Source organism: Tursiops truncatus, chromosome 1, assembly GCF_011762595.2.
Source record: "Tursiops truncatus isolate mTurTru1 chromosome 1, mTurTru1.mat.Y, whole genome shotgun sequence".
NCBI lineage: Eukaryota > Metazoa > Chordata > Mammalia > Artiodactyla > Delphinidae > Tursiops > Tursiops truncatus.
The window spans coordinates 149,305,986-149,319,844 of NC_047034.1; the positions used below are offsets into that span (position 1 = coordinate 149,305,986).

At 37.1% G+C, this 13,859-nt stretch overlaps 1 protein-coding gene across 2 annotated transcripts in view; it reads right to left on the reverse strand.

Annotated features, from left to right (window-relative positions):
* Positions 1 to 13,859, reverse strand: part of CCDC30 (coiled-coil domain containing 30) — a 171,985-nt gene that overhangs the window by 30,947 nt on the left and 127,179 nt on the right. For both annotated transcript variants that reach the window (XM_073791227.1, XM_073791230.1), the window contains one exon: positions 4,749 to 4,911. In XM_073791227.1, coding sequence (XP_073647328.1) covers positions 4,749 to 4,911 — 163 coding nt within the window. The remainder of the gene's footprint in view (positions 1 to 4,748; positions 4,912 to 13,859) is intronic.

Consider the following 13,859-nt stretch of genomic DNA (forward strand, 5'->3'; position numbering starts at 1 on the left):
ATTGAATCTGTAGATTGCTTTGGGTAGTATAGTCCAATATTTTCACAATATGGATTCTTCCAATCCAAGAACATGGTATATCTCTCCATCTGTTTGTGTCATCTTTGATTACTTTCATCAGTGTCGTATAGTTTTCTGAGTACAGGTCTTTTACCTCCTTAGGTAGGTTTATTCCTAGGTATTTTATTCTTTTTGTTGCAATGGTGAATGGGATTGTTTCCTTAATTTCTCTTTCTGGTCTTTCGTTGTTAGTGTCTAGGAATGCAAGAGATTTCTGTGCATTCATTTTGTATCCTGCAACTTTACCAGATTCATCGATTAGCTCTAGTAGTTTTCTGGTGGCACCTTTAGGATTCTCTGTATAGTATCATGTCATCTGCAAACAGTGACGGTTTTACTTCTTCTTTTCCAATTTGTATTCCTTTTATTTCTTTTTCTTCTCTGATTGCCATGGCTAGGACTTCCAAAACTATGTTGAATAATGGTGGTGAGAGTGGACATCCTTGTCTCATTCCAGATCTTAGAGGAAATGCTTTCAGTTTTCACCATTGAGAATGATGTTTGTTGTGGGTTTGTCATATATGGCCTTTATTATGTTGAGGTAGGTTCCCACTATGCCCACTTTCTGGAGAGTTTTTATCATAAATTGGTGTTGAATTTTGTCAAAAGCTTTTTCTGCATCTATTGAGATGATCATATGGTTTTTATTCTTCAATTTGTTAATATGGTGTATCACATTGATTGATTTGCATATATTGAAGAATCCTTGCATCCCTGGGGTAAATCCCACTTGATAATGGTGTATGATCCTTTTAATGTGTTGTTGGATTTTGTTGACGATTTTTGCATCTATAGTCATCAGTGATATTGGTCTATAATTTTCTTTTTTTGTAGTATCTTTGTCTGGCTTTGGTATCAGGGAGATGGTGGCCTCATAGAATGAGTTTGGGAGTTCCTTCCTCTGCAATTTTTTGGAAGAGTTTGAGAAGGGTGGGTGTTAGCTCTTCTCTAAATGTTTGATAGAATTCACCTGTGAAGCCATCTGGTCCAGGACTTTTGTTTGTTGGAAGATTTTTAATCACAGTTTCAATTTCATTACTTGTGATTGGTTTTTTCATATTTTCTATTTCTTCCTGATTCAGACTTGGAAGGTTATACATTTCAAAGAATTTGTCCATTTCTTCAACGTTGTCCATTTTATTGGCATATAGTTGCTTGTAGTAGTCTCTTAGGATGCTTTGTATTTCCTCAGTGTCCGTTGTAACTTCTCCTTTTTCATTTCTAATTTTATTGATTTGAGCCCTCTCCCTCTTTTTCTTGATGAGTCTGGGTAAAGGTCTATCAATTTTGTTTATCTTCTCAAAGAACCAGCTTTTAGTTTTATTGATCTTTGCTATTGTTTTCTTTGTTTCTATTTCATTTATTTCTGCTCTGATCTTTATGATTTCTTTCCTTCTACTAACTTTGGGTTTTGTTTGCTCTTCTTTCTCTAGTTCCTTTAGGTGTATGGTTAGATTGTTTATTTGAGATTTTTCTTGTTTCTTGAGGTAGGCTTGTATTGCTAAAAACTTCCCTCTTAGAACTGCTTTTGCTGTATCCCGCAGGTTTTGGATCATTGTGTTTTTGTTGTCATTTGTCTCTAGGTATTCTTTGATTTCTTCAGTGATCTCTTGGTTATTTAGTAATGTATTGTTTAGTCTCCATGTGTTTGTGTTTTTTATTTTTTTTCCCTGTAATTGATTTCTAATTTCATAGCGTTGTGCTCAGAAAAGGTGCTTGACATGATTTCGATTTTCTCAAATTTACCGAGGCTTGATTTGTGACCCAAGATGTGATCTATCCTGGAGAATGTTCTGTGTACCCTTGAGAAGAAAGTGTAATCTGCTGATTTTGGATAGAATGTCCTATAAATATCAATTAAATCTATCTGGTCTGTTGCGTCATTTAAAGCTTGTGTTTCCTTATTAATTTTCGGTCTGGGTGATCTGTCCATTGGTGTAAGTGCGGTGTTAAAGTCCCCCACTATTATTGTGTTACAGTCGATTTCCTCTTTTATAGCTGTTAGCAGTTGCCTTATGTATTGAGGAGCTCCTATGTTGGGTACATATATATTTATAGTTGTTATATCTTCTTCTTGGATTGATCCCTTGATCATTATCTAGTGTCCTTCCTTGTCTCTTGTAACATTCCTTATTTTAAAGTCTACTTTATGTGATATAAGTATTGCTACTCCAGCTTTCTTTTGATTTCCATTTGCATGGAATATCTTTTTCCATCCCCTCACTTTCAGTCTGTATGTGTCCCGAGGTCTGAAGTGGGTCTCTTGTAGACAGCATATAGATGGGTCTTGTTTTTGTATCCATTCAGCAAGCCTATGTCTTTTGGTTGGAGCATTTAATCCCTTCACGTTTAAGGTAATTATCTATATGTATATTGCTAGTACCATTTTCTTAATTGTTATGGCTTTTTTTTTTTTGTAGGTCCTTTTCTTCTCTTATGTTTCCCACTTAGAGAAGTTCGTTTAGCATTTGCTGTAGAGCTGGTTTGTTGGTGCTGAATTCTCTTAGCTTTTGTTTGTCTGTAAAGCTTTTGATTTCTCCCTCGAATCTGAATGAGATCCTTGTTGGGTATAGTAATCTTGGTTGTAGGTTCTTCCCTTTCATCACTTTAAATATATCATGCCACTCCCTTCTGGCTTGTAGAGTTTCCGCTGAGAAATCAGCTGTTAACCTTATGGGAGTTCCCTTGTATGTTATTTGTCATTTTCCCCTTGTTGCTTCCAATAATTTTTCTTTGTCTTTAATTTTTGACAATATGATTACTATGTGTCTCAGTGTGTTTCTCCTTGGGTTTATCCTGCCTGGGACTCTCTGTGTTTGCTGGACTTGGGTAGCTATTTCCTTTCCCATGTTATGGAAGTTTTCGACTATAATCTCTTCAAATATTTTCTCGGGTCCTTTCTCCTCTGTTCTCCTTCTGAGACCCCTATAATGTGAATGTTGTTTCATTTAATGTTGTCCCAGAGGTCTCTCAGGCTGTCTTCATTTATTTTCATTCTTTTTTCTTTATTCTGTTCCATGGCAGTGAATTCCACCATTCTGTCTTCCTGGTCACTTATCCATTCTTCTGCCTCAGTTATTCTGCTATTGATTTCTTCTAGTGTATTTTTCATTTCAGTTATTGTATTGTTCATCTCTGTTTGTTTGTTTTTTTAATTCTTCTAGGTGTTTGTTTTTTAATTCTTTAGGTCTTTGTTAAACATTTCTTGCATCTTCTCAATCTTTGCCTCCATTCTTTTTCTGAGGTCTTGGATCATCTTCACTATCATTATTCTGTATTCTTTTTCTGGAAGGTTGCCTATCTCCACTTCATTTAGTTGTTTTTCTGGGGTTTTATCTTGTTCCTTCATCTGGTATAAAGTCCTCTGCCTTTTCATTTTGTCTATCTTTCTGTGAATGTGGTTTTCCTTCCACAGGCTGGAGAATTGTAGTTCTTCTTGCTTTTCAAGCATACTATTCTTTTTATTGTTTAAAAGGTTAAATATTGGGTAAAAGGTTTGTTTGGAAGCTGATTATACAAAGTGGACTGTGACATTGCTTACCAGGGCCCCTATTTTTCTAAGCTGTCCCCTGTGCTGCAAGGTTGGAAGTCTGAAAACTTTTCCCAAACTCCCTTGACAGCAGAGTTCCAGTTTGGTTTCTGCAAATGAAAGGCAGCTGCACACAGTTTGGAAAGCATGGGGGAAAGCACAGGAAAAGCCACTGTTCTCCTCTAGCACTACTCGAAGCAGATATGGTAGGGGGTCCCTGGAGAAAGAACCAGGCATGGCTTTCTTGACAGAAGCCATTTTTGGCCTAATCCATTTTGTGATCTAAGCCTGGCCACGATGCTTGCCCTTGAACAGGTCTCAGTAATTAATGATCTAAATGGAAGTGAGGGAATGTAAGAACAAAGGAAAAGCAGTCAAGAAACAATAGTTCAGCGATAAATCTAGTCCTAGTTCCTCCTCAAGGGATATACATAACAATCTGATACACGTCTTTGATTTCTACAGGAAGTAAGACCCCCACCTAGGTGGAGGACAGCATGATGATGTTGACCCTCATGACTTCAATCAACTAAAGCTTGGACTCTATGGACCTTTGCCCCAATTCTATGCTGAATTCTCCTCTGCTCAAGCTCCTTCATGAATATGCACGTACCCTTAGCTTAAAACTTCCCCAGTTTTGCTGTTCAAGGAGACACTGCTTTGGGAGAGAGCCCTGGTGTTCTTACTTGCTGCAAGTAACAAACCCTTCCTTCTCCTGTTCTTTGGCTTGGCTGTATCTTTTGGCTCAACACCTACCACGAGGCAAATCCAGTATCTGGGTAACACTACCAGGTAGATGAAAGGGAAGATAGCAGATGAGACTTTCGTAAGGGCTTCAGGGAGAGTTCCTGTAAATCTCCCACTTTGGTGCTGCAGGAGTTGGTTTCCCTGTGATTTCTGAACTTCTGGATTTATTGAAAGCTGGCAACCTTCTACTCACCCCTACCTCTCCCTTCCAACAGCTCTGTAAGCATGTTCTTCCCCGTGTTAAATTCCTTCTTGCTTGCAATACCTAGAGTAGATTCTGCTTTCCTGAATGAATCCTGACTAAACTTCATGGGTAAAGTGCTAGGCATTCAATAATTATTAGCTCTTATTAGCTATCAATTAGGTCTAAGGGAATAGGGAAACTGAGAAGCATACCTATTTGCTTTCTTACCTCATCAGATTTTCTTTTTTCATTTTCCAGTTGTTTAAGTTGGGTCTCTTGTTGCTGAATTCTGGATTGTTGCTGAGAACTGGTCATTTCCAGTTGATTCTCTTTATCCTTTAAGATTTTCACTTGCTCTTGTAGCTCATTCATATTCTGATCTAGGAGTTTCCTGAAGGCAATTAATGTACATTAAACCACACTGTGAATTGCAAAGCTCTGCAAAAGAAACTCTTTGACCTAAATTTGTTATACTGGGCACAGGGGATTTTTTTTGGTTCACTGAGGTAAGGTAGGTGTCCGTAAGATAAAGGGAACAACATCAAAGGAAACTCCTTTGTGACAGAAGCTTTTCTTAGTTTTCTCTCTCACTCCTGAAAACCACCCTATGAAGAATAAATAATTTTCCTTATTTACCAGAGGAAGCTGTGGCACAGAGAGGTTTAATTAACTTGCTCCAGGTCACACGGCTAGGAAACGTTGGAGGTAGGGCTCTAATTCCAAATTCTTTATTCTTTCTTTTTTTTTTTTTTGGCCGTGCCCAGGGATCAAACCCATGTCCCCTGCAGTGGAAGCGAGGAGTCTTAGCCACTGGACCCTCAGGGAAGTCCCGGGGATTCCATATTCTTTGTACTTGTTCTGAGTGCTTTATGAGTTGAATCTCATCATTTTCTTGCTTTAATATAGGGTTGTTAGTTACAAACACTATTGATACTAATGCACATGTGTTAACACTGCTGTAGCATTCTCCTTTACTCTTAAGATAAAGTAAAAATTCTTTTTTTGGACTTTGGGATCTTATTTCCCCGACCAAGGACTGAACCCAGCCGGGCTCTCAGCAGTGGGGGAATTCCTTTAATATGGTTTGTTAGCTAGCTTACCTTTCTAGCCTCATTTTCTTGCCACTTCCTCTACCCTCAAACATTTTGTTCCAGGCAAAATGCACTTTTTCACTTCCTGAAACAAGTCATTCTCCACACTTATTCCTCCCCTGCAACTCCAACCTTTTCCCTATCCTCCTCTTCCAGGCCTTCCTTTGCCTGATATTTTCCACTTAGTTTTACCATAACAACTACTTGCCTCTCAGCTTAAATAGCTTTCTTTGAGGAAGGCTTTCTCGAGCTTCCTAGACCAAATTAGGTCTCCCTGCTATGTGTTATCTGAGCATCCTAAACCTCCCTTAGTATAACACTTCTCATACTTCATTATAGTTACAAAGTCTTATGTGTCAGGATATTAATTATAAAATTATTTTAGGGGCTTCCCTGGTGGCACAGTGGTTAAGTCTCCATGCTCCCAGTGCAGGGGGTCTGGGTTTGATCCCTGGTCATGGAACTAGATCCCACATGCATGCTGCAACTAAGAGTTTGCATGCCACAACTAAGAAGCCGGCAAGCTGCAACTAAGGAGCCCGCCTGCTGCAACCAAGACCCAGTGCAACCAAATAAATAAATAAAATATTAAAAAAAATTATTTTATAACAGCAAAAAGTCTAAAAAACATTTTATATAAATTGTGATATATCTATGTAACAAAATGCTATACAACTGCTTAAAATACTATGAAACTATAAATCCATAACAGAAAGGTGGAAAATCACAAAATATTTGGAGATTAAACAAACATACTTCTATCTAAACAATACGTGTGTTAAAGACAAATCTTAAAATTATTTTAAAGTACATGTAGTTTACATGAAAATGAAAACGCAACTTACAAAATTTGTGGGATGTGGCAAAAGCAGTGCTTGGAGAGAAACTTATAGCATTAAATGCAAATATTATAAAAGAAGAAAGATTGAAAATCAATAATTTAAGCTTCTACTTTAGGAAACTAGAGAAAGAAGACTAATATAAGCCTAAATAAAGCAGAAGAAAAGAAATAATAAAGATTAGAGGAGAAATCAATAAAACTGGAAACAGGAAAACAGTAGAGAAAAACCAGAAAACCAAAGCTGGTTCTTTGAAAAACTCAATAAAATTGATAAACCTCTAGCCAGGCTAGAGAAGACACAAATCACTAATATCAGAAATGAAAGCAGGATCATCATCATCACTACTGATCCTATGGACATTAAAAGGACAATAGAGGGATAGTATGAACAACTCTATGCCCACAAATTGGATAACAGATAAAATGGACCAATTCCTTGAAAGATGCAATCTACTAAAATTTACACAAGGAGAAATAGATAATCCGAACTGGCCTATATCTATTACAGAAATTGAATCAATACTTAATAGCCTTCCAAAAAATAAAGCACTAGGCCCAGATTCTACCAAATATTTAAGGAAGAAATGATACCAATTCTCTACAATCTCTTCCAGAAAAATTGAAGAAGAGGGGACACTTCCTAACTAATTCTATGAGGCCGGCATACCCTAAGAGCAAAACCAGATAAAGAGACAAGAAAGGAAAACTATAGACCAATCTCACCCATAAACAAGTCCAAACTCCATAATGTGGCTAGTTAGGCTCAGCATGACCAAGCCTACCTTACCTTTCTAGCCTCTTTTTTTTTTTTTTTTTGCCACTTCCCTTATCCCCAAACATTTTTTTTCTAGCCAAAATGAATATTCCACTTCGCTGAAGAGAAGAAGATTATGATTTTGACAACAGTAACATCGAATATAGAAATAACAACAATAATAACACCTCGGTAGTAGTGGCTTTGTAAAATGTGTCAACTTGGGTAGGAATTCCTTCCATGTATGTTTCTGGTTAGAGTGGGCTACAAGAGATCTATTTGCTCAAGATTTGGAGGGTGGAAGTGAAGCAGTTTTACACTTGGAAAGTCAGAGCAGGTGCTTCTGCAGCTCATACTGTTGATGCTTATCTGCTGCTCACCGTGGCGTGAGGTGACAGCTGGGTCTGCAACTGCTCCACCTTCCCTCTCATCCTCCTTCATCTTCTCGATCTCCTGGGCCAGGTCTTTGCAGCTCCTTGATGAGGGGGACCAGCTTCTCCCTACTTTATCAAGGTTGGAGGTAGTGAAACTGACCTGGGTTCCAGGCCAGCCTCTGCGGTTCAGCTTGTGCTCATGGGTTCCAGCTCTCCCTCACTTTATATCCATTTTCACTTCCTGACTGGTTGCCCTGCGGACTTTGAGTTCCAGCATAAGAAACAAAGATGACAGGCTTACAGACTGTGTAACCTGTTCCCACAACTGTATAAGATCAGCTCTCTGTAACAAATCTCTTATTATTGATAAGTATATATGACTCCTATTGGTTTTACTTCTTTGTTTGAACCCTGACTGATACAAGTGCTTAGTATGTGCCAGACACTGATACAAGCCAACTGCTATAACTCATCCAATCCACACACTGGTTCTATGAGGTAGGCGTGGACAGGCATAGAGGATAAGAAACTTGCCCAAGGTGATGCAGCTACTAAGTGGCTAATAAGATGTCCATGTTATATTGTTAGGTTAAAAATGCAAATTCCAAAGCAATAGAGTAAAATGATTCAACTTAAAAGAAAATAAAACTAGAATAAAAAATATATGCATAAACATAGAAAAACATATGAGAAATACATAGCAACCACTTAAAGTGGTTATTGCTGAAGGGTAAAATTCTGAAGAACGTATGCTTTTTATTCTATATAGCTCTTCAATTTTGAAATTTTATGATAGGCAGTTATATTATAATTATACTTGCTGGAATTTATCCCAAGGAAATGAAGGATATGCATAAAAATTTGTCTAGGAGGTATATATTATGTTATTCTTTCCTATAGCAAGAAACTGGGAAAAATGTAGATGTCCAACAATAAAGGACTGAGTAAATAAATTATGGCATGTTATTAAAATAATGTTCTAGAAGAAGATTTAATGACAGGTAAACGGATTATACTATTTTAAGTGAAAAAAGTAGGTTACAACATAAATATCTAAATTGGGGTTGCTTTCTTCAGGTTACAAAATAATGTGTACTAGATAGTCTCCTTTGTTGTGGAAAATAACTTCCCTCCATATTTCATTTTCCTATACTTACTTCATATATTTCTTCTACATATTTCTTTTTCTTTTCTTATTAGTTATCCATTTTATACATATTAGTGTATATATGTCAATCCCAATCTCCCAATTCATCACACCACCACTTCCCACCACTTTCCCCCCTTGGTCTCCATATGTTTGTTCTCTACATCTGTGTCTCTATTTCTGCCCTGCAAACTGGTCCATCTGTACCATTTTTCTAGGTTCCACATATATGCGTTAATATATGGTATTTGTTTTTCTCTTTCTGACTTACTTCACTCTGTATGACAGTCTCTAGATCCAACCACGTCTCTACAAATGACCCAATTTCGTTCCTTCTTATGGCTGAGTAATATTGCATTGTATATATGTACCACATCTTTATCCATTCGTCTGTCGATGGGTATTTAGGGTGCATCCCTGACCTGGCTATTGTAAATAGTGCTGCAATGAACACTGGGGTGAATGTGTCTTTTTGAATTATGGTTTTCTCTGGGTATATGCCCAGTAGTGGGATTGCTGGGTCATATGGTAATTCTATTTTTAGTTTCTTAAGGAACCACCACACTGTTCTCCATAGTGGCTGTATCAATTTACAATCCCACCAACCGTTCAAGAAGGTTCTCTTTTCTCCGCACCCCCTCCAGCATCTGTTGTCTGTAGATTTTCTGATGATGCCCATTCTAACTGGTGAGAGGTGATACCTCACTGTAGTTTTGATTTGCATTTCTCTAATAATTTGTGATGTTGAGCAGCTTTTCATGTGCTTCTTGGTCATCTGTACGTCTTTTTTGGAGAAATGTCTATTTAGGTCTTCTGCCCATTTTTTTATTGGGTTGTTTGTTTGTTTGTTTTTAACATCTTTATTGGGGTATAATTGCTTTACAATGGTGTGTTAGTTTCTGCTTTATAACAAAGTGAATCAGTTATATATATACATAGTGTTTGTTTTTTTAATATTGAGCTGCATGAGCTGTTTATATATTTTGGAGATTAATCCTTTCTCTGTTGATTAGTTTGCAAATATTTTCTCCCATTCTGAGGGTTGTCTTTTCATCTTGTTTGTAGTTTCTTTTGCTTTGCAAAAGCTTTAAAGCTTCATTAGGTCCCATTTGTTTATTTTTATTTCCCTTTCTTTAGGAGGTAGATCAAAACAGATCTTGCTGTGATTTATGTCAAAGACTGTTCTTCGTATGTTTTCCTCTAAGAGTTTTATAGTGTCTGGTCTTACATTTAAGTCTCCAATCCATTTTGAGTTTATTTCTGTGTATGGTGTTAGGGAGTGTTCTAATTTCATTCTTTTACAGGTAGCTGTCCAGTTTTCCCAGCACCACTTATTGAAGAGACTGTCTTTTCTCCATTGTATATCCTTGCCTCCTTTGTCATAGGTTACTTGATGATAGGTGTGTGGGTTTTTCTCTGGGATATCTATCCTGTTCCATTGATCTATATTTCTCTTTTTGTGCCAGTACCATACTGTGTTGATTACTGTAGCTTTACAGTATAGTCTGAAGTCAGGGAGCCTGATTCCTCCAGCTCTGTTTTTCTTTCTTAAGATTGCTTCGGCTATTCGGGGTCTTTTGTGTTTCCATACAAATTGTGAAATTTTCTGTTCTAGTTCTGTGATAAATGCCATTGATAGTTTGATAGGGATTGCATTGCATCTGTAGATTGCTTTGAGTAGTATAGTCATTTTCACAATGTTGATTCTTCTAATCCAAGAACATGGTATAACTCTCCATCTGTTTGTATCATCTTTTTTGTTTTGTTTTGTTTTTTTGCAGCACACGGGCCTCTCACTGTTGTGGCCTCTCCTGTTGCAGAGCACAGGCTCCGGACTCGCAGGCTCAGCGGCCATGGCTCACAGGCCCAGCTGCTCCACAGCATGTGGGATCTTCCCGGACCGTGGCACAAACCTGCATCCCCTGCATCGACAGGCGGACTCTCAACCACTGCACCACCAGGGAAGCCCTGTATCATCTTTAATTTCTTTCATCAGTGTCTTATAGTTTTTTGCATACAGGTCTTTTGTCTCCTTAGGTAGGTTTATTCCTAGGTATTTTATTCTTTTTGTTGAAATGATAAATGGGATTGTTTCCTTAATTTCTCTTTCAGATTTTTCATTGTTAGTGTATAGGAATGCAACAGATTTCTATGCATTAATTTTGTATCCTGCTACTTTACCAAATTCATTGATTAGCTCTAGTCAATTTTAGTAGTGTCTTTAGGATTCTCTATGTATAGTATCATCTCAGCTGCAAACAGTGACAGCTTTACTTCTTCTTTTCTGATTTGGATTCCTTTTATTTCTTGTTCTTCTCTGATTGCTATGGCTAAAATTTCCAAAACTATGTTGAATAACAGAGGTGAGAGTGGGCAACCTTGTCTTCTTCCTGATCTTAGTGGAAATGGTTTCAGTTTTTCACCATTGAGAATGATGTTGGCTGTGGGTTTGTCATATATGGCCTTTATTATGTTGAGGTAAGTTCCCTTTATGCCTACTTTCTGGAGGGTTTTTATCATAAATTGGTGTTGAATTTTGTCGAAAGCTTTTTCTGCATCTATTGAGATGATCATATGGTTTTTCTCCTTCAGTTTGTTAATATGGTTTATCACATTCATTGATTTGCGTATATTGAAGAATCCTTGCATTCCTGGCATAAACCCCACTTGATCATAGTGTACGATACTTTTAATGTGTTGTTGGATTCTCTTTGCTAGGATTTTGTTGAGGATTTTTGCATGTATGTTCACCAGTGATATTGGCCTGTAGTTTTCTTTCTTTGTGACATCTTCGTCTGGTTTAGTTATCCGGGTGATGGTGGCCTCATAGATTGAGTTTGGGAGTGTTCCTCCCTCTGCTATATTTTGGAAGAGTTGGTGAAGGATAGGTGTTAGCTCTTCTCTAAATGCTTGATAGAATTAGCCTGTGAAGCTGTCTGATCCTGCACATTTGCTTAAAGATTTGCACATTTGATTTGCACATTTGATTAAAGATATTTAATCACAGTCTCAATTTCAATGCTTGTGATTGGTCTGTTTATATTTTCTGTTTCTGCCTGGTTCCATCTCAGAAGGTTGTGCTTTTCTAAAAATTTGTCCATTGCTTCCAGGTTGTCCATTTTATTCGCATATAGTTGCTTGTAGTAATCTCTCATGATTCTGTGTATTTGTGCAGTGTCAGTTGTTACTTCTCCTTTTTCATTACTAATTCTATTGATGTGAGTCTTCTCCCTTTCTTTCTTGATGAGTCTGGCTAAAGGTTTATCAATTTTGTTTATCTTCTCAAAGAACCAATTTTAGTTTTATTGATCTTTGCTATTGTTTCCTTCCTTTCTTTTTCATTTATTTCTGATCTGATCGTTATGACTTCTTTCCTTCTGTTAACTTTGGGTTTTGTTTGTTTTTTTTTCACTATTTCCTTTAGGTGTAAGGTTAGACTGTTTATTTGAGATTTTTCTTGTTTCTTGAGGTAGGCTTGTATTGCTATAAACTTCCCTCTTAGAACTGTTTTTGCTGCATCCCATAGGTTTTGGATCATCGTGTTTTCATCATAATTTGTCTGTAAGTATTTTTTGATTTCCCCTTTGATTTCTTCAGTGACCTCTTGGTTATTAAGTAGTGTATTGTTTAGCCTCCATGTGTTTGTATATTTTATGTTTTTATTTTCCCCTGTAACTGATTTCTAATCTCATAGCATTGTGGTCAGAAAAGATGCTTGATATGATTTCAATTTTCTTAAACTTACCAAGGCTTCATTTGTGACCCAAGATGTGACCTTTCCTGGAGAATGTTCCATGTGCACTTGAGAAGAAAGTGTAATCTGCTGTTTTTGGGTGAAATGTCCTATAAATATCAATTAAATCTATCTGGTCTATTACGTCATTTAATGCTTGTGTTTCCTTATTAATTTTCTGTTTGGATGATCTGTCCATTGGTGTAAGTGAGGTGTTAAAGTTCCCTACTATTATTTTCTTACTGTCAATTTCCTCTTTTATAGCTGTTAGCAGTTTCCTTATGTATTGAGGTGCTCCTATGTTGGGTGCATATGTATTTATAATTGCTATATCTTCTTCTTGGATTGATTCCTTGATCATTATCTAGTGTCCTCCCTTGTCTCTTGTAACATTCTTTATTTTAAAGTCTATTTTATATGATATGAGTATTGCTACTCCAGCTTTCTTTTGATTTCCATTTGCATGGAATATCTTTTTCCAACCCCTCACTTTCAGTCTGTATGTGTTCCTAGGTCTGAAGTGCATTTCTTGTAGACAGCATATATATGGGTCTTGTTTTTGTACCCATTCAGCGAGCCTGTGTCTTTTGGTTGGAGCATTTAATCCATTAACGTTTAAGGTAATTATTGATATGTATGTTCCTAGTACCATTTTCTTAATTGTTATGGGTTTTTTTTTTTTTTTGTAGGTCTTTTTCTTCTCTTCTCTTTTTCTTCCCCACTTAGGGAAGTTCCTTTAGCATTTGTTGTAGAGCTGGTTTGGTGGTGCTGAATTCTCTTAGCTTTTGCTTGTTTGTAAAGCTTTTGATTTCTCCCTAGAATCTGAATGAGATCCTTGTCAGGTATAGTAATCTTGGTTGTAGGTTCTTCCTTTTCATCACTTTAAATATACCATGCCACTCCCTTCTGGCTTGTAGAGTTTCCACTGAGAAATCAGCTGTTAACCTTTTGGGAGTTCCCTTGTATGTTATTTGTCGTTTTTCCCTTGTTGCTTCCAATAATTTTTCTTTGTCTTTAATTTTTGTCAATTTGATTACTATGTGTCTTGGCATGTTTCTCGTTGGGTTTATCCTGACTGGGACTCTGCACTTCCTGGACTTGGGTGGCTATTTCTTTTCCCATGTTAGGAAACTTTTCGACTATAATCTCTTCAAATATTTTCTCGGGCCCTTTCTCTCGCTCTTCTCCTTCTGGGACCCTTATACTGTGAATGTTGTTGTGTTTAATGTTGTCCCAGAGGTCTCTTAGGCTGTCTCCATTTCTTTGCATTCTTTTTTCTTTATTCTGTTCTGCAGCAGTGAATTCCACCATTCTGTCTTCCAGGTCACTTATCCATTCTTCTGCCTGATTTATTCTGCTATTGATTCCTTCTAGTGTATTTTTCATTTCAGTTATTGTA